Source organism: Podarcis pityusensis (assembly GCF_964106645.2).
Source record: "Podarcis pityusensis genome assembly, chromosome: 4".
Classification (NCBI taxonomy): domain Eukaryota; kingdom Metazoa; phylum Chordata; class Lepidosauria; order Squamata; family Lacertidae; genus Podarcis; species Podarcis pityusensis.
The window spans coordinates 75,156,381-75,174,677 of NC_138027.1; the positions used below are offsets into that span (position 1 = coordinate 75,156,381).

The following is an 18,297-nucleotide window of genomic DNA, read 5'->3' on the forward strand; positions in this document are numbered from 1 at the left end:
TGGACCTCCAGAACGAATTAAGTACTTAACCCGAGGTACCACTGTAATCCTAGTTCTTTCTACGGCCTCAGAAGTTCAGATAGCTGAGCAGAAAACCTTAGCATTGGAGTCCGATGTGAATTACATTCTTTCAACAAGTGCTAAAGTAATATATTACATAGCACATGTCAGCCCTGAATCCTCAACCGAAGAAAAGTATCATTAAAACTTGGAGCTCCAAAGTGTGAACAAGTAAAATGTAAGGCAAGTGACATTGAACCAAAACAGACACTTTTACGGGGGGGGGGGGGGGGCACCCTTTTATTGGCACAGTGAATTGGAAAGATACTTCTACAGTAATTAAGATATGACATTACTCACTCACATATCACTAATAAATTATTGAGAAATCTCCTTGGAGTTTGGATCCAGCCATGTGGAGCATTGATTCCCAAGCGATGAAATGTAACCAAGCAACACCGCCATTTTCGCTCTAGCCCATTGTTATTCAGACTTGGAAATAAAGAATAGCTTCTCAATTGCCACAAGAATAGCACTGAAAAGCTGCCAAAGACAAGCTGCCTGATTAAAAGATTCCATCATTCTAGTGCTATAATAGGGAAGATCTTAAACTGAAATTTAATAGAATATACTTCTTCTCACTAAAATGAGAAAAGGGTTCCTCATAAAAGCAGATAATCATGTGTGTGTTTTTACAGACAGAGTAACTGTAATTTATCCAATGCAAATAGTGCAACGTATTGAATTATTCATGGAGATAGTGAGACAGAAATAGGGTTTCTTGATAACTCAATTACTAAGTGTTATGGAGAAAATAATTATACCCATCCTTTCTCACATACTTTCCACAAAAACATAAATTTAGAAGCCGCACCTGGGACAGTTTGTTATGATTTATATCCCAGGTTTTTAATCTAAAAGGAACAAAAGTGACTTACAAGAATTAAAAAAAAGACACAATATAAAATAATCATACACAAAAAGCCATAATGAAAGCAGAGTTCAAAAATAATATGGTATTGGAAGAAATCCTAGTACAGTGGTGCCTCGCAAGACGAAATTAATTCGTTCTGCGAGTTTTTTCGTCTTGCGAGTTTTTTCGTCTTGCGAAGCACGATTTCAATTTTTTCAAAAAAATCTTCAAAAACCTCAAAAAAGGCTACCACACCGCGTGCTATGAGTTGCTCCCCGAAGTCAAGTCGCAACTGCACCTCTTCAAGCAATGCACCCTGTATTACTGTAACGGTTTTAAGAAAAAGGAAACAAACTTGCAAGACGTTTCCGTCTTGCGAAGCAAGCCCATAGGGAAATTCGTCTCGCGAAGCAACTCAAAAAACAAAAAACTCTTTCGTCTTGCGAGTTTTTCGTCTTGAGAGGCATTCGTCTTGCGAGGTACCACTGTATAGAGTTCAAATCAGTCTCATGGATGCAAATAAATCTGCAGCGACAAATTATTTTTCCAATGTTTTTCCACTACTATACCCACTCTTCTATGACATGGCCCTGAAAAATGTCTAACCTATCCTCTGAATTCCATACCAATAGTTCATAAACAAAATTACATAATACTGTAATGCATTTGCACTAAGACAAAAAGATAAAAACAAACGAGCCCTGGTCTAATTCTCATCCGTGTGGCTGTTTTTTTACATGATAGATTTCTTCAGGTCTCATATATTTGCACCCAAAATCTCTGTTCAGATATAGGGCTCAATTAGACTAGATCCTTGCATGCTCAAGTGTAGCAGACAAACTTTCTCCAATTGTGAGCTATACAAGAGAAACAATTTTGCATGTGAAACTTCACCAATAAGCAGATAGCATTTAGGCTTAAAGGGCTATGCATATGACCTGAAGCCTTGTGCTTCTATGATAATTCTGAAGGCACTTCAGGGGAAAGATTAAGGGGGGGGCACTTAGTATATAATTTATTGAGGGATACAGCTGCTCACCTGGTCAGTATGCATTCCTGTGAATAAGCTCACTTCTTTCACTCCTGAGACTGAAAGTCTTCAGAAGTGCAAAGCCCCCTCTTACATCTGTCAGATTTTAAACTTGCGTAATTTGGAATTCTCCCCCCACCCCACCAAATCAAGTTGGTCAAGTTTTTCTTCCACTGTTTGGGCTATTTATCACTGGCACTGTTTGAAATAAAAAGATCATATTGGGCAAAACATTCATTTTGACTGCCTAACAAAAGAAAGGCTTTCTTCCTAACAAAGAAAGGTTCATTCTAGTCCATTTTCCTACATCTTTTTTTATTTCGTTCCAGATTTTAACATAGTTATCCCAGAAAATGTTTAAGTTCTTAGCTGATATCCATATCCCCAAATATTTAATTGTTTTCCATTTTAATTCCCGTAATATTCTCAAGTCTTTCTTTTGCCTGTGCGTCTAGATTTTTAGCTATCATTTTTGTTTTTTTCTTATTTATATAGAATGCGGCTAAGTTGCCAATTTTTGTTATAGTTTGTATTGTCCTTGGCAGAGCCATTTTTACCATTGGGCTTAGTGGTGTGTTGCGCCAGGGCGACGGCCTCTCAGGGGTGCCCCAGTGAGTGGGGGAGCTGTGCGGCTTTGCCGGTGGCTTCCCCTTTCCCTGCACACCCGCCAGCTGTGCCCCATCAACCATATGGCTGGTGGACGCGCAGCTTCCCTCCCAAGCCTCTGCAGCGATTGCTCTCCTGCAGCGGCATGGGGGAGAGTTGCGCCCCTCTCCATGGCTGGCAGTGCACAGCTTCGCCCCCCCATCCGTGGTAATTTGGGGGCGCTGGGTGGATATTTGCACCCCGGTGCCGCATCTGCTAAAGATGGCCCTGGTCCTTGGGACGCTTTCCATTGGATTTTCCAACATCAACGTTGTCCGCAAAGGTTTCCACTTTGTACTCTCTCTGCCCAACCTTAATTCCTGTTGTTTCATCGTTATTATTTTTTGTATTTCTCTAGTTAACATTTCTATTACTAGGATAAACAATAGTGGCAACAGGGGTCCAACAGCTTCTCTATGCATTATGCAGGATGAGATGGTAGCATTCTGGACTGTAAAAGGGTGAGAAACATACTTCTGACTGTCCTTGCATGAAATCTGGTACATTAGAAAGAAGTTGAACATTTCTCAGCGATTCAGTAACTTAGTATGTACAGATGCCATATTTTAAGTGGAGGAGCAACAGATGTAGGGTTTTACTGAGTCCTCCACCTGTAGTCTTCATTGGCATTGCCCAGAATCCTGTCACCTTATTCTGCATAATGTATAGATTGGCTACTCAGCTCCAAGGACAAGATACTTCAATAGGCTACCCCTGAACACAAGCATGTTACCTATTTCCCCGTGATGTTGAGGCATCTAAGTTGATTTATTATGAAAGAATTCCAGTTTATCTGGATTGTGGTCACAACACAAGCAACATCTCTGTCATGCCATAAATAGTTTGTGTCATCACGGCAATTTCTCACATTAATCTGCACATCTGTTCTGCTGTGACTAATTGTACCTTGTCTCTCACTCCTCAGCATATCACTTTGTAAGGGCACAGCATTAGAAACAGCTTAAAACACTTTAAATAAATAAAGAATATTTATTTATTCAAACTTACTCTCCCCTGAAAAAGGAGGACAATTCATTTATAAACAGTTAAAACAGCTTCACAAATTTTCAAGCTTAGTAAGCTGATCATGTAGGTTTACAGTGCATTGTTATATTAGTTTATTGTGGCAAAAAAGCATAGAGCTATCAGGGTGATTATTTGAACCTTTTTATCTCCTACTTACAATGAAACAGAAGGAAATCTCATTGGAAGTGTTTGCAATCCAAAGGCAAGTAAGTGGTAAGTAAGCTATTAACTTATGTACGTCTTGTTCCTCCACACAAGGAGAAAAGAAGGTTATGTGATTTTTAATTTTTTTAGGTCGTTCTGAAATGTCTCCAGTTAAGGGTAACACATAAGCTTTAAACAAAGGACATGCATGGAATGACTTTGCCCCTTAAGTAAATGAGTCCCTTGAGCGAACCTAGTTCTATAGTATTCAAAGGGCAATTCTGTGAGACCTAACTGAGATATCAATCTTGCTTCGATACTGAACCTGTAAGCCAAAAACTACAGATTTGTATGATCAGTCATCTCTATAGAAAGGTTGTGGACTCTCATTCATTGGAGGTTTTTAAGCAGAGCTGGATGGCCATCTGTGATGGATGTTTCAGCTGAGATTCCTGCATTGCAGGGGGTTGGACTAGATGACCCTTGGGTCCCTTCCAACTCTACAATTATATGAAAAGTTGGCCATATAACCTGTCTTAGTCAAAGGTAGGCAACATGCACTCTGCACCAACTGCCAGTTACCTTGCTGAAGGGAGGCACACTGGGGCCTCTGTCACTTGCAGAGAGACCAAGAGCCACTGGGAGCCTGCACTTAATCACTACATACCAGGAAAAGCATCGTGGCAAATGGGGGCCCAGCCTGGCCCCTTCCATCAGCCACTGAAGGTGAACCTGCCCCCTCCACCATTCCTTTCCTATTGCAGGTTACAGATAGCCTTATCTTTTAGTATCTGTACAGAACACAGAAAACATTAGGTGCTTTAATGTGTATAACAAATAATAGCAAATGTTCCCTATGTCACAGCACGCTAAGTTCCCCTGCCCCACCGTGAAGCAGCCTCTCCTTCGTTTTGACACTACGTAATTTTGAACTCTAGTATGGCAAGAGGCAGCTAGGCAAAGTCTCAACTTGTCTGGACAGTCACTTTCCCTTTAGAGAAGTTTGCTGCGAGGAGATATTTTAGGAGAACTGGAGCACATCTGAGCTGTTTTATTTTATTATTGCTAATGTGTGAACGGGAGCAGATCTAGATTTTTAAAAAAGATAAAAACTGCTGAAAGTACAGTAAGTTATCAATGAATGTTTCGTATTTGCAGTTCACTTAACTACTATTCAAATTGCCATTCCACCCCACCCCACTTCACCCCTGCTGCACTGGCCTTAGGAGTACCTGAAGGAGCATCTCCATCCCCATTGTTCAGTCCAGACACTGAGGTCCAGCTCAAATGGCCTTCTAGTGGTTCCCTTGCTGTGAAAAGTGAAGTTACAGGGAACCAGGCAGAGGGCCTTCTCAGTAGTGGTGCCCTACCTGTGGAACGCCCTCCCATCAGATGTCAAGGAGATAAAGAACTACACAACTTTTAGAAGACACCTGAAGGTAGCCCTGTATCGAAAAAAAATTAATGTCTGATGTTTTATTATGTTTCTATGTGTTGGAAGCCGCCCAGAGTGGCTGGGGCAACCCAGCCAGATGGGTGGGGTATAAATAATAAAATAATAATAATAACTACCTGATAGCTTGAAAAATCAACTGATATTAGGTCATCCAGCCTAACATTACTGCTCTGAAACATGAATTATTTGAAGTGTTCAGTTGTGCAATTTTCAAGCTAGGATAATAATAGATCAAACACTAGGGACTGAATCAGCTGGGTTTACTTACTCTCATACCCTGGCCCTTACTAAAAGGAAAATAATACTCAGTGCATAAGCCATTTTCTAAGGAAAACTAGCAATCGTGTCCCTGATACATCCTCAGCATGCCCAAAGGACTGAAATTAGGAAGCTGTAAAGCACCAATGATTGCTTAAGGCATTTTTATTTTGTGGCCTTAAACAGGCATGTCCTGTTCTAAATTAACCTCCACTCCCCAGTATGTATTCCGGAATACTGTTATTTTTAAAATAAGGCTGAGGGTACCAGCATGACAGTTTACTACCAGTGGTTTCACTGAGATGATGAACAATTATACAGGTGCCTTGTAATTAAGTGCCTTTGGTTAATTGTTCGGTACTGAATACCTAAGAGCCATTTACATCATTTTAAAGTCAAGTACTGTACTGTACAAAAAGTACTTAAATTTAAATGGCAAAATAAATGTACAGTGCTTGTTATTAATGGCATATAAACATTTAAATAGATGGGTTTCCCTGCAGTAAACGCAAAAGTGGAGGCGTGATTCCTTTCCAACAGCTGTTTCCACAACTGCTAAAGAGAAAACCTAGCCGCTGGGACATGCACAGCAACTGAGAACGCATTTCTATTATGCTATCTAAAAGGGTTATTTTGGTTATTTAGTTTTAGAAAAGTAATGTGTGGTTTGGCCTTTAAGCTGGTTGTATGCACGGGAGTGCAAAAATGCCATGTTGGGGACTTCTAACATAATTATCCCATTTCTAAAAGTTCAGGATAGTGCATTTATCAGATGAGCACAAAACATGCCAGAAGAAAACACAGAGTGGTCAATTCCCAGTCATTCCCTCCCCGATTCAAAGAACCACCTCAGCATGAGGTTGCATTCCCTAATTATGCTATTCAAGAAATATCTAATAATTGGAGGTGCATTATTCTCTTGATCAGTCCTGTATTCCAAAGTGCTAAGTGAATCCGCCTCTGAATTATCTTGCAGCATCAAGACAATTCAGGTACAGAATGTCTCCCCCTTTACCCCAAGAAGTCTGCCTAGCACCTACAGATAGTATTTTTTTTAAACAGAATCACAGAACAGTAGAGTTGGAAGGGACCCCAAGGGTCATCTAGTCCAACCCCCAGAACTAAGGAAAGCCTCTACTATTCACCCAGTATTTTAGGATTATATCGTTTTAATGTTGCAATTAATTTAGTACTAAAAGGATTTAATCTCTGTCAGCTGGACGTATGTTTTAGCCTTATGAAATTACTTATGCCTTTATGTCAGTGGATATGTTCAGGGCTGCAATTGTGTTACCTCGGTGTGTGTTTGTATTGAAAAATGTTGTTAAGCTATTATATTTGCTCACTGAATATTGTTATCAAGAAACTAACAAATATATATAAACATACAAAGAAGCCCAGGTATAAACAATCAGTATAAACCAAAAGGGAAAAATTAGAAATTACAGTAAGGAGATAAGCTACTTGACCTGAAGAGCCTCTGAGAAAGATCAATTCATTTGAAAAATATTTCTCTTTACAAAGAAAACAACTGATAATAATAATAATAATAATAATTTATTATTTATACCCCGCCCATCTGGCTGGGTTTCCCCAGCCACTCTGGGCAGCTTTTAACAGAATATTAAAATACAATAGTCTATTAAACATTAAAAGCTTCACTAAACAGGGCTGCCTTCAGATCTCTTCTAAAAGCCTTGTAGTTGTTTTTCTCTTTGACATCTGGTGGGAGGGCGTTCCATAGGGCGGGTGCCACTACTGAGAAGGCCCTCTGCCTGGTTCCCTGTAACTTGGCTTCTTGCAGCGAGGGAACCGCCAGAAGGCCCTCAGCGCTGGACCTCAGTGTCCGGGCAGAACGATGGGGGTGGAGACGCTCCTGCAGGTATACTGGACCGAGGCAGTTTAGGGCTTTAAAGGTCAGCACCAGCACTTTGAATTGTGCTGATAGTTTGTGTTTAAAACAAGACACTGTAAAAAACTAATCTGCCAGCAAAACAAGGAAGCAACATTCCTGTTTCTGTGCCAGATCAGGATAAAAGTACTTTCCCCCCTCCCATGATAAGCCTACCATGCCGTCTTTTCTTCAATGATTACACAGCTAGAAGGCAAACAAATATAAGAATGTCCTGTTTTTTCTCCTAATCTTTGCCCTGTGAAAACTGCTGATTGAGAGTTCTACTCGAGAATTTGCATAAATGCAAAACAAGTTGGAGATTTCAGGTGGTTATAAGTGGAAACAATCTGCAACCCAATGAGTTGTGAGATAAATATTTGGATAGGGCAATTGAATTGCATCATTATATTTCCTCAGAACATCTGTGGATTACTTTGTTCACAATCTATGCAACAGAAAACATAACACACAACTTTGCACTGCAGCTCATAAGCAAAGACACCACTTGCTAAGAAGTGCTGAACCTTAGGAGGAGAATTCTGTATATGGAGATTTAGCTTTCGAATGTATATTACATTCAGGCCTCAAGAAGTTAAAATAAATCAAATCCAAAACATTTTAACACTTTTGTACAACTTAGTCTTATGCACATCTTGCTTAAGCATAATGTGGGGATGGGGAACCTGTGAACCTCGAGTTCTTGCTGGACTATAGCTCCAATCCTTCCCACCTACTGACTATGTCGGCTGGCACTGATGGGAGTTGGAGTCCAACAACAGCTGGAGGTCACAGATTCCCCACTCCTGATTTAATGAATGCTTGAATACAGTGCAAATTTGATAATCAATAACATCATGGGCATAGCTAGGGGGGCGGGGGCAACTGCCCACCCTCAATCAAGTAAGTAAATAAAAATACTTAACTGACCAATTGTGTCACAGATAACTCAGTTCTGCCCCTCCTAACATAAAGCATGCCCCATCTAAAAAAATATCCTGGCTATGCCCATGCATAACATACCAAATAAAGCTGTCCAGTTATATATTAAATGTATCAAATGAACTCTAAGGTCCGCTTCTTATATGAATTTGGCATGCATGGGAAATGACCGATTTACACGCATCCAACTGACGTGTGACCACGCACATCATGGCAACCCAGACATGGCCGGAAAAGGGGATGGACGATGACTCAAAACTCAACTCCTGCACAAATCGGGAGTTGACCGTATTCACTGCACATACATTTAGCCACATATGTGTTATGTAAATAACACAGTGCAATAAACAAATGAATTGACCCAATTTTATTCTGCGGAGGAATCAGATCTACATAAGCATTTCTTTGCACATACAGATGCGCTGCCTCTGCCCATTCAGATGGGTTAACCTGCATGGAAACTAGAGCAACTGAAATCTTAAGCTTTGTCGGTATCTTGGGTGCTCTATACTATCAGCTTAAAATGTTTTGATGTTTTGTTCTGGTACAAGAGTTTAGGGAACAAGAGTTCAAGGAATGAAATACTGTGATGAAAAATGTAAACCGAAATGGTAACAGAATGTTGACTTGTTTAAAGAACGTGAGCATCCACCTATACCGAAACCTCACACATCGACAGGGAAAAGGAGGCAGCTTCCAAAATACTCAGTGAGAGATTTACATAAATGGAACTGCTATTAGAGTTGCAAACTTTAAAACACATAAACAGCACGGTCCCCAGAAGTAGGCCCTACTGAGTTCAGTGAGGCCTACTCCCAGATTAAGTGGGGCTAGGATTGCAGCCTTAAATCCCATTGATTTCATAAAGCTGTTACTAAATAGCTACTCTGCAATGATGCTGATCATGAATCTGTGGTATACAAATTTAATTTGGACATTAAGATTGAAATAATGAAGATTCTCCTGCATACATACTTAATATATATATTCTTATAAGTACTGTCATAGCTGTATAAATAAAATGTAGTTTAATAAAGATTGTTGCACGACCTTCTAACACTTTGCGAAGATGTATATCTGTAATTCGTACCTCAATGAACCTTACTTCCAAAATGGGTACAGAACTGGATTACTAGTCCTGTGTCATAATAATTCCAAGCAGGTCTAACAGTTAAAAATGGTCAATGAAGTCATAGCTTTTGACCAAACAGCAAATGACTTCTAGTTAAAAACGTTATTCTTATAAATACATGGAGGAGTTTTTCATGATACCATACATATAGCGGGACTTGCTTAGGGTCAAGATGTAAAGGTTTTTCATCTTTCTTGTGCTACATGCAAAAGTGGATCAGCTCCATCAATAAGGATGAGGGTGGCACCTCCTCTTCTATTTGGGATTAATCCGTAATAACAGTTACAGTCAGAATGTGTATTTACTATCATTTAGGATGCAATCCTATACACATTTACCTCAAAGTAATCCCTACTGAATTCAGCGGGACTTACTCTGAGCAGATAGGAATAGGACTAACTTTTATGCAGATTAGTTACCACTGATTAACTGACTATCAACATGGATCAGAAGTAGTAAAACGTGGTGTTAAAACACCCTTCCATGCATGTTTCTTCACAGCCTTCTACTAAAGTTCTAATAATCCCTGGTTATTATTATATGAAAATAAAAACCATTTAACTAGCCCAAAGAGATATGATCTTCCATGACTGGTGTTTGGTTCCATCTACACAATGAAAAAGGGAAAAAGGAAACTCTAACCTGCTTATCTTTTGCTGGAAATGAAAAGGAGAATCGCCCCTTCCAACTGTACAGTGGTACCTCAGGTTAAGTACTTAATTCGTTCCGGAGGTCCATACTTAACCTGAAACTGTTCTTAACCTGAGGTACCACTTTAGCTAATGGGGCCTCCTGCTGCTGCCGTGCCGCCGGAGCCCGATTTCTGTTCTCATCCTGAAGCAAAGTTCTTAACCTGAAGCACTATTTCTGGGTTAGCGGAGTCTGTAACCTGAAGCGTATGTAACTTGAAGCGTATGTAACCTGAGGTACCACTGTATAGGGAAATCTTTAAATGTGTAATACAGCATATTATTATGTTTTTATATATGTTGGAAGCTACCGAGAGTGGCTGGGGCAACCCATTGAGATGGGCAAGGTACATATAATAAAATTTATTATTATTATTATTATTATTATTATTATTTAACCACTGAGATAGTGAACACAAGAAGGTAGTTCCAGGATAACTAACCCAGGCTAAGGGATCTCAAGCATACAAACGAAAAACCCGTTTCAATTTCTAGCAAGAGGATAAGGAAGCATCCTATGGTGCTCTCACAGGGCTGTTATCCCAGAGGCCATTCACAGCTAAGAATAGCGCAGGTTGCAGGAAAGCAGGTCCCAGCACTTACCTGAAAGTTAAGCCCTTACTGACTGAACTAAACGCGGAGAGGACTGGGCCGCGCGGAAGAGGAAGCCGAAGAGGTTTAAAAACTCCTGGCCTGCTCGCCTATGGCGGCGCTGAAAGGTGAACCGCGCGCCAGGGCAAGGCAGGTGCGCTGCTTGCAACTCCGCGGAAACTCGCCCTTAGCAACTAACTCCCTGAACTGCAACGCTACCCGGCCCTCCAGCCACCCACCTTGCTGCTTCACACGCACGCCAGCAACGCGGGGTCTCTCCAGTCAGCGGGCGAACCGGCTGCAACTGGAGGCGGGAAGGGAGCCTCCCAGGCACCTTGAGGAGGCGGAGTGTGTTGCCCCGGGCGGCGCTGCCAGCGAGGCGAGCCAGGCGCTCGAGGAGCGGCTCATTGGCTCTGGCTAGAGCCGGGAAGGGAGCGAGCGTGCCCGAGGCTCGCTTTAAGCAGCCCCGCCTGCCCTGGGACCGACCCTGCAAGGCAACGCAACCTGGCCTCGCCGCTCCTCCTCCCTGCGTTGCCGCCCATGGCAGGAAAAGCCTCAAGAAAGCGGATAAAGCGCGGGGAAAGCTGGGACTGGGCTCCAGCTGCCCGCCGCGCCTCTCGTTTGGCGGGAGAGTGTAGTCGGTCACTTGGCTCCCCGGTCTACTCGGAAGCAAGTCCCGTTACGTTTGCTCCCATGTCCTCGGGTGGCAACCTCCGTTTGTCAGGTTCTTCGATTTCAGTTCAAAGGAATTCCCACCTTCGCCACCGAATACAGTGGTTTTTGGAATATGAACCCAGCCAGCGAACAGGTGTTTTACCTGAGCTGCGTGTGGGTAGTTTTCAGGTCAAAAGTAAGACATGGGAGGGTTATCTTCCATTAACCAGAGTTGCATAACTTTTATTCTTGTAGGAGGTTGTGATGACCACCAGTATGTTGCGAGGTTCTTGGTTGTATAGTTCTGCTGACCTAAACATGAATAAAATCGATCGATTTGAAAATAAATGGGAAGACAACGACTTGCCACCTCAGAAGCTACCATGTTTGTCCTGGCATAAGAAATTGTTCTTGCCCATCAACTTGCTACTTTGCAGTCACGCTTTTCGCTGCGAGAGCAAGCGACGGTTACTGTCTTTTGGAAGAAGAAAATACTTATAAAACGGCAGAGGTCCGTCCTTCTACTCCCGAGTATTTCTAACTCAGCCAGCCAGGATTTTGAGCTGGGACTTTATGCACGCAAAGTATGGGCTCTGCCGCTGAGCTGCAGAGAGAGCAGTGTCCAAGGAAGATTAAAGTTGAGTGTGGAATCGTAGAACAGTTCTGAAAGAAGGAAAATTCCATTTCCGTGTGCAGTAAGAGCTTTATTTACCTGGTGACGACGCTGATCAAAGCAGCCGGATGTGGGAATTCTGTTTCAGGCAAAGGAAAACAAGTTGAAAGTTCCACACAAACAAAAGTCTTAGAAGAGTGTTAAGAGAAGTCCTGTTTAACTGCCAAAGATCCTCAAATGAAAATTTTTTGATATTCAGTGTTAATCATACTCAGGGTATATCAATTGTAATAAATTTCTTTACTAATTTCAGCAGGTCTACTCAGAGTATGCAGATGGCAGGTGGATGCCCTCACATTTTATCTTAACTACTGTAGTGGGTTTGCCTAATGTGAGGATATGAGTGACTGAATATATTTAATTTGGACTATTGCTGTCAGGTTTGGGATATATAGTGAATTAGAAAACATATTCGGTTATCACCCCAAATCGTAGTTGTTAAAATACCATCACATTTCTCTCATATATTATTCTACTGACAATATAGAATTATTCTTCTAACAATATAGCTATGTCTAGTGAAGACATTTGGCAGCAAAAGTGGCGCTTTATAGGTTCATCAAATCAGTTTATGAAAATAAACATTTACAGTGGTACCTCGGGTTACATATGCTTTAGGTTACATACGCTTCAGGTTACAGACTCTGCTAACACAGAAATAGTGCTTCAGGTTAAGAACTTTGCTTCAGGATGAGAACAGAAATCGTGCTCCGGCGACGCGGCAGCAGCAGGAGGCCCCATTAGCTAAAGTGGTGCTTCAGATTAAGAACAGTTTCAGGTTAAGTACGGACCTCCGGAACGAATTAAGTACTTAACCTGAGGTACCACTGTAATTTGCATAGACACATCATCTACGAAAATAAAAAATGGAAAAAATATTTTATTTGAGCAAGTCTTGCAGAATAAAGTATATACTGAGGTGGTCACATTCAGACTGGGAGGGGAGATTTTCATTATCTGTGTGCCCTACATCTTACCTCTCAGAAGAGATATTCCTCTTAAGGGAGTAGTGGTGGTGTTTGTTGTTGTTAAAATCATCATCAATACCAACACTACTTGCCCTTCACCAGGTCCCAGGGTAGGTTATGAACAATATAACATTTAGAAATTATTAAAAACAAACCAATTACGGTCACCGGAATAGCGTGGATTCTGAAAACACACATCTCAAATAAAACAAATGTGTTTGTTTTATAGCCATGGTTCCCAACATGGGCAACACACCCCATGGGGGGGGCAATTTGATTTTTAAGGGGATCAATTAGATAATGAGTTATTAACAGTGAATAGCCTTTTAGGCTTCCTCCACGTGGAGTTCACTTTTTGAATAAGAATTATATGTCACGGGGGTGGCATCAGGATTTTAAAGATGCTTAGGTGGGGCATGGCCCAAAAAAGGTTGGGAACCACTGTTTTATAGTGAGTGGACTAATTTAAAATATGATTCCCCTGTTTGCGGTTTGAAAAAGAAAAGGACAGTTTTGGCGATTTCCCTTCTGAATATTCTGCACTGTGTTGTTGCTTGTTGCCTCCATTCCTTTCCAGACCCCCAATTCTCCCGAAGAACACTAGGTCCAAGGCACTGAGGAGGATGCAGAATGTTGGCCAGATTTCTAATACAATTCTGCACAGCTCAGGTTTGTTTCTGAATTTGGAGGGGGGGGGAGGTTAGAGAACAATGTGCAATGACTGATACACTCTCTGTTTTCTTAGCTGCACCATGTGGGAAAGAACAAACTTTCCTGTACCATGTTAACCACACCCACACAATTACATAAAGAAGACAATAGTTTGTTTACCTTTGTTTCACCTTTATATTCCCAATTAAGTAATCAGTTTTGAAAAGCTTTTAGTTATCAAGTGATGTGGTCTAATAGTAGCATTTGTAAGGCTCAGTTGATTCAGTGGGTGTACTAATTGTTTCAGACTAGTACAATAATTACGTTCGTCCGTAAGACTGCATATAATACAACTGTAGAAATTGCACTCTGTGAACTCAACAAGAAAGCTTTTCCCCACCAATTAAAACAACAACACTGGGGAGTTGTACAATTTATTTATTTGTTTTAAAAGAAACCAGGGAATTGTAAACCTGCCGAAAAAGACCCATGGTCTGATTTACAGGTAATACTGAATTAACCATGAGTTATCCCATAGAATTGTGCAGCTTCTCTAGCCTCGTTTTGTCCAAAGTTGGGTAAGTGGTTTGTTTAAACTTGTCAGTGAGAACAAATCAGAATCTGAAAATATATTGAGAGAGGAGTAGCACTTAAGTCCAAGGCTTACTGCAGCTTGTTCATATGGTAAGAAACCATGGTTTCCTGTTATGTGTGAACCAGGCCAGTATTACATTGAATTTATTATTTCATAGGAAGACTCCAAAGACAATGTCGTTGTCATCATGCCATACTGATCAGCAAACTTTTCTACCTTTTTGAGGGGGGGAACTAGTTGCACTTAAATGCCAATGTAATTACACTAAATAAAAACAGAGTTATACAGAAATCAAGTTTTCTTGTATGCACACACATGCTATCTGATTCACTTCTTTCAGTGCCAAAGAAGTATTGGGAGAAGTTAGTTTGTGGGGAGGGGATTATAGCAATTAACACCTTGGTCATACATATACTTGCAAGTTGCTCATATTGACCTTTGTATATTCTGCCTTGTAAATATTGACTCTTAGAAAAAGGTTTTTTCCCCATATTTAGTGTCAAACCTGGCACCTTTATGCTGATAAAAAAAGTGGTGAGAGAAGTTTTGATAACAAAGAATCTTACCTTAGGTTTGATTCACGCATTCATTTGCACAGGTATATACAATGAAGTCTGTTACAAACAGTGTCCAAATTTTATGAATTTATCTTATAGAATAAATGTCATTCTTACAACATTCAGAGAATTAAGCAAAGGCAAGTAATATAATGCTCAGAATAACAGAAGTGGAGGAAACCATTGGTTCAGCACTGATTTGAATACAACGACACATCTGTTTCCTTTTTGGATTGCGAGAAGACTGATAAATGAAAACATCATCACTAAGATTAGCAAGGAATGATGAATTCTCAGTTCACTGGTTCTTCACCCAAAGGATTATAAGAAGAGTGAGAATTGTTACCTCTCTAGAAAGGAGTTATTTGATATCTTTTGGCTCTTCCTTTTCCTTTCCCCTTTAAAGTGATGACAATTTTAGAACAAGGATTCAGTTTCACATATTACAAAGTAAGATCAGTTGCACAGAAGCAGGAAACCTATAGGGTCTAGAAAGGTAATATTTTAGTAAAGTCAGAAGGAATCTCAAAAGCACTATGATAAAGCAATTTTGTTGCTTAAGTGGTACTACAAAGATAGGTTTTTGAATTGAGGGGTCAAACTGGAATCTTTGGGCATGCCCTTACAATTCTATAAACACCAGCTTTAATTTTTCTTTGTTATGTGCTTGCAAGGAACATTTTACAATTAAAATTAAAATTTGACTTTCCCCTGAGTCGTAACTGGTAGGAAGGAATGAAATGTGTTGAATAATAAAGCTGCTGGGGAAGTTTTTCAGAATTAATATATTTCTATATAAAGTTTATAAATCCATCTTGTTACACATACTTGCATATGTAGCTTTAAAATGATGGGGTGAGGGAGGTTTCAATACATTTTTAGGATTTAAAGTTCTGTAAAGCTTTTGGAGATGGAAACAATACTGTAAAGGGCTTAATCATTTTATGTCCATCATCTCAAAAAACAAGCAAGCACTTAGATGAAACATAATTAGAAATTGGCTTAATATACAAAAGAAAGGACTACTGAAAACTATCTTTTTCAGATGCACTGAATAAGGAATTGTGTTTCATTATAATAAAACAAGTGGCTTCTAATAAGGAAAAATTGGAACAATTCTTATTAAATGAATGTTTTATAGTGTTAAATAACATTTACAATGTCTGTACTTTAAATAATGTAATTTTCATAGCTGAATATGTGTTATTGTCAGTATGCATTTTTGTCAACTGCAAATTAAAACAAGTGTTAATGGGGTTTTTATTATTTACAAATGATATATTTAATGGCCATTACAAATACACTTTCTTAGACACTGTGACATTATTCAGAATTTAAACAGGTTACCCAGTTACAGCCTGATGAAGACCTGCTGTCTCCTCAAAATACTTAATGCTTAGAATGGGTTATATAGCTGCAGAGCCAGCACATCGCTGTTAATGGATATATATGAAATAGGAGCTGACACTATTATTTCTATAAGTAGACGGTTGTTTGTTTAACTTTAAAAACAAATTGCTTCTTGATACTTTGGACTGAATCCTAAGTTACTTTTCTCTTCACACAAGGGATGAGTGTGATTTCCATAAACTCCCCCTCCATCTGCAGCCCTGCCATACTATATCTGACCCATTTCCTAAGGGTCCCGCAATCTCCAGAACCAGATTTTCTGTAAGGAGGTTGTAGAGCTCTGTTCAGTGAATGTGAATGCTGTTCACAGAATGGAAGTTAGGATCCAAGCACTAATTAATTTAACATCAGATTTGTATTCAAAATTAAACCACATATATTAAATATAATTCATCTTTAAAATGTCTTTCCTCCTGAAGTAAAAATGTTTCATAACATAGCCGGCATACAATCAAGCTACAACAGATAAAAGAAAGGATAAACTGTTTTCTGTTTTCATCTTTACATTGATAGGTTCATTAATAATGTTTCTTTGACAGCACGCAGCTGAAGTCATCTTCACATTTCTTTTCAGTTTCATGTACTAAGAGTGGATATTGGTTGCATAAAACAGCATATTAAAACTTATATTCCAGTGGCTAAAATAAAATATTTGTGCGTGCACACTCCTTCTTTTAAGAAGTATTTTGAACCTTATCCACCATCAATTGGATTAAAACAATCGTTTTAGCAAACCCTGAGTTCAATTTGGAATTTGCATTTCTATAATAGATATCAGACTTTTTTTTCATTATCTTCTTCAGTTAGAAGTTCTTCAAAATAGAATCCCTATAAAAGATGGAAAATTGTGGTGTTTAGCATTATCCAGTACGTAATGGCAGTTGCCCCTCAAATCAAGTAATATGTGTAAGTTATTTTCCTTGGTTTCAATTATAAGGCCCTTAATAAACTATTTTTAAAAAACAATCATGCTAAAAATCACCATGCATTTATAACTCAATTCCCTTACAAAACCTAGCCTCTTTCATTGCTCACTTCTTCATTTGTTTAAATTATCTCACAAGAACTTTTCGTATATTGTAGTTCTCAGCCTGGTCCTTCACTTATCATCAAAATAAGCTCTGACAAAACAATCCCCACAAACCCAAATGTATATTTAACAATATTTATATACTGTTTAATTTGCCAACCTTTAAACAGTTTACATAAAATGATTCAAAATATTCAATAGAAAATATGAAATATTCGAGTGGGCACATATAGGGTAAGATAATCATTCAAGTAAACTGTTACTCCAGCCACTTTTCTGTGTTCCTGACTCACTTTCAGTATCAGGACCAACAGAAAAGTGTCTGGGATAGTTAGTGAAGTGTGAGGAACCCTATGGAGGAATGTTGAGTTCCTCACTCCCAAGAAATTTACTGGTGTGTTAAGACCCCCATCTCCTGCTTTATATATACTGTATTTTTCGTCCCATAGGACACTCCATCCCATAGGACGCACCTAGTTTTTTGGGGGGGAAATAAAGGAAAAAATTTTCCCCTTTATTTCCCCCCCAAAACCAGGTCGGGGAAACTGAACCAGGTCGAGGAACAGCGGGATGGCGGCGCTGCGCCTCCCTGCTGTCCCCCGAGCTCGTGGGGCTGGCCGATGTCTGCCTGGCGCGAGGGGCGCTCTGCTTCAGGGCGCCCCTCGCGCCGGGCGTCAGGCTGCTATCCGCAGCCTAGACAGCCCTGCGGGACCTCCCGCAGGGCTGCCTAGGCTGTGGATGCGTTCCCGAAGCGCCGGGCGCTCCTGCAGGGCTCCCCACGCTGCGGATGTCTGCCCAGCGCGAGGGGTGCTCTGCTTCAGGGCGCCCCTCGCGCCGGGCGGCAGGATGCTATCCGCAGCCTAGACAGCCCTGCGGGACCTCCCGCAGGGCTGCCTAGGCTGTGGATGCGTTCCCGAAGCGCCGGGCGCTCTGCTTTCAGCGTGCCTGGCGCTCCGGGAAGCAGGCTGCTATCCGCAGCCTAGACAGCCCTGCGGGAACTCCTGCAGGTCTCCCCACGCTGCGGATGTGTTCCCGAAGCGCC

At 40.5% G+C, this 18,297-nt stretch overlaps 2 protein-coding genes across 3 annotated transcripts in view; both read right to left on the reverse strand.

The window, feature by feature from the left end:
- The window catches only part of CRACDL (CRACD like), a 56,969-nt gene extending 45,596 nt beyond the window's left edge, over nucleotides 1-11,373 (reverse strand). Inside the window, exon 1 of one of the 2 annotated variants that reach the window (XM_081003950.1) lies at nucleotides 10,957-11,373. The gene's annotated coding sequence lies outside the window, so the exon portion shown is untranslated. The other variant, XM_081003949.1, reaches the window with a different exon arrangement.
- Nucleotides 11,374-14,083: 2,710 nt separating this feature from the next.
- The window catches only part of TSGA10 (testis specific 10), a 44,525-nt gene continuing 40,311 nt past the window's right edge, over nucleotides 14,084-18,297 (reverse strand). Inside the window, exon 20 of the mRNA XM_081003824.1 lies at nucleotides 14,084-17,053. Coding sequence (XP_080859950.1) covers nucleotides 17,029-17,053 — 25 coding nt within the window. The 3' untranslated portion in view covers nucleotides 14,084-17,028. The remainder of the gene's footprint in view (nucleotides 17,054-18,297) is intronic.